The 2,544-nt window shown below is 38.9% G+C and overlaps 1 protein-coding gene across 1 annotated transcript; it reads left to right on the forward strand.

Moving 5' to 3' along the window:
- The first annotated feature begins 570 nt into the window (after window positions 1-570).
- On the forward strand, window positions 571-2,049 carry LOC140444288 (uncharacterized). Its single transcript, XM_072536038.1, has one exon. It carries the CDS (start codon window positions 571-573, stop codon window positions 2,047-2,049), a length of 1,479 nt encoding a protein of 492 aa, XP_072392139.1.
- The last annotated feature ends 495 nt before the right edge of the window (window positions 2,050-2,544 follow it).

Here is a 2,544-nt window from a genome sequence, read left to right on the forward strand (position 1 = left end):
TTATTTTATCAAATTATAAGTTTGAAAGCATATGCTGCTTGTTGTTATATACGGGTTATCTACAAATCAAAAAATGTCTCGTGCTCTCTCATTGCTTCGAAAAGTCGTATTGCTCCTTTAAAGACCATAACGCTTCCAAGGCTGGAACTTATGGGTGCTTTATTGGCTAGCAAGCTCACTACAAAGGTGGTTGATATCATAAAGGATAAATTGCCCTCTATTACCTCTATAAACATGTGGAGCGATTCTGAGATAGTTTTGGCGTGGCTCAGATCACATCACTCCAGATGGAATCAATTTGTCGCCAACAGGGTAGCTCAAATTCAAGAAAATTCTTCTCACTCTCATTGGAGACACGTAAAGTCTAAAGACAACCCTGCTGACATCCTCTACAGAGGAATGATGCCCTCTAACATACTCAACTCCACTCTTTAGTTTCACGGTCCTCAGTTTTTGCAAACATTTGACCTAAATTTGTCTGAATATAGTCCGAAGTTTAATTCTAATAAAGTACCTGAAGAAAGGAAAGTTGTTCTTCACACTCGAAGTGCTCAATTTGATTTCTTTGTCATGCTTTCTGAAAGGTTCTCCAGTTTCACGAAATATGTAAGGACTATAGCTTATGTACTCAGATTTGGTAATAACGCAAAGTCTGGCACTCAAAAATTATCCGGTGCACTTGAAGTATCTGAACTTCAAAATGCCGAAATGAAAATTATAAAATTATTGCAAAACTCAAGTTTCTCCTCAGAAATTGCTGATCTCAAAGGCAATAAGATTATTTCTAATAAGTCTCTCTTACAATTTGCTCCTTTTCTTGACAAAAATGAAATGCTCCGTGTAGGTGGACGTCTTAGGTATTCCGAAGTTACCTTTGATCAAAAATATCCTCTCCTCCTCCCCTCGAAAAATCATGTTGTTCGTCTAATTCTCAAAAAAGAACATCTTAGGCTCCATCATGCAGGTCCTCAGAATACTCTCTCTCAAGTTCGCATTAGATATTGGCCCTTGAATGGTCTACGTGAGATTAAGAGGATAGTCCACGAATGTCATGTTTGTTTCAAGTTTAATGCCAAACCCTTAGCTCAAATCATGTCTGATTTACCTAAGGAACGCTTATGCTCTGCTCAAGTTTTTGCTCATGTAGGTTTGGATTTTGGTGGTCCCTTTCTAATAAAGGCCTCTAAACTTCGTAAAAGTCCCTTGATAAAGTCATACATAGCTCTATTTGTCTGTATGTCCACACGTGCGGTTCATATAGAATTAGTCAGTGGGCTCACAACAGAAGCGTTTCTTCTTACTCTCAAGCGCTTTATCAGTCGAAGAGGTCTCCCTCAGACTATATTCTCTGATAATGCGACAAACTTTCTTGGGGCTAAAAATCAGTTATTCGAACTCTATAATTTCTTGAAAAATAAGGAAACTAACTCTTCTATTCAGGCATTTTTAGCCCCCTCTCAAATTCGGTGGAAAACAATACCACCTCGATCTCCTCATCATGGAGGACTCTGGGAGAGCGCTATAAAGAGCGCTAAACATCATATCTATAGAAATCTCAAAATTACATTCGAGGAATTCAGTACCGTGCTTACCCAAATTGAAGCCGTACTTAATTCTCGGCCCATTTGTGCCCTCTCTAATGATCCCTCCGATTTCACATATCTTACCCCTGGTCACTTCCTAATTGGAAGATCTCTCACCTCGCTACCCGACCAGGAGTATACATCTATCCCGGAAAATAGACTTAGCATCTGGCAAAATCTCTCTAAGCTCCAGCAACTTTTTTGGAAAAAGTGGTCGACTGATTATCTGAATCGACTTCAAAATCGTCCAAAATGGTTTCTCCCATTCAAAAATTTAGAACCCAATGACCTTGTGTTAGTTAAAGAAGATAATCTCCCTCCTCTCTACTGGTCATTGGCACGAGTGATGGATGTCTTTCCGGGTAAAGATGGCCGAGTGAGAATTGCATCTGTTAAAACAAAGGATGGGATTTTCAAACGCACGATAACAAAATTGTGTCCCCTTCCTGGTGAAGGATTATGTTAATGTTATTAGGTTTAGTACTTTTACTCATATGTTGTTTGTATACTATTACTCATATTGGTTTTTTTTTATGTACTCTTTTCTTTTTAATGCTTTTTATAATGTTAAAGCTAGTGCTTCAACTGGGGGCAGTATGTTGTAAAAACAACCTGTATAATATTGTAATCGTATAGTTATTTTATCAAATTGTGCGCACAGGTCGTCAGCTATCGTGTTAACGTGTGTGCGACTGATTCCCTACATCATAAACCCTCTCTTCCCCGCTTTATATAACTTAGGACTAGGACAGTCAGTGCCAATTTGCCTCTCGGCAAGTGAAGGCCGGGTGTGTGTGATCCCGAAAAGTACGTAAGCCGCGTATGCGCTATCGTGAGCCGGTGTTTTCAGTGTTTTGTGTTAAAACGTATATAGTTGGTCTCTCTCAATTTTATCATTTCATGTATATCTGTTACTGCCTCCCCGCACTCACTGTAAAGCTAATATTTGTATAACTCTTTA

The sequence above is a fragment of the Diabrotica undecimpunctata genome, chromosome 6 (assembly GCF_040954645.1).
Source record: "Diabrotica undecimpunctata isolate CICGRU chromosome 6, icDiaUnde3, whole genome shotgun sequence".
NCBI lineage: Eukaryota > Metazoa > Arthropoda > Insecta > Coleoptera > Chrysomelidae > Diabrotica > Diabrotica undecimpunctata.

Excerpts from the sequence above, each read along its gene's own strand:
- LOC140444288 (XM_072536038.1), top strand. The coding sequence starts at position 571 with ATGCTTTCTGAAAGGTTCTCCAGTTTCACGAAATATGTAAGGACTATA.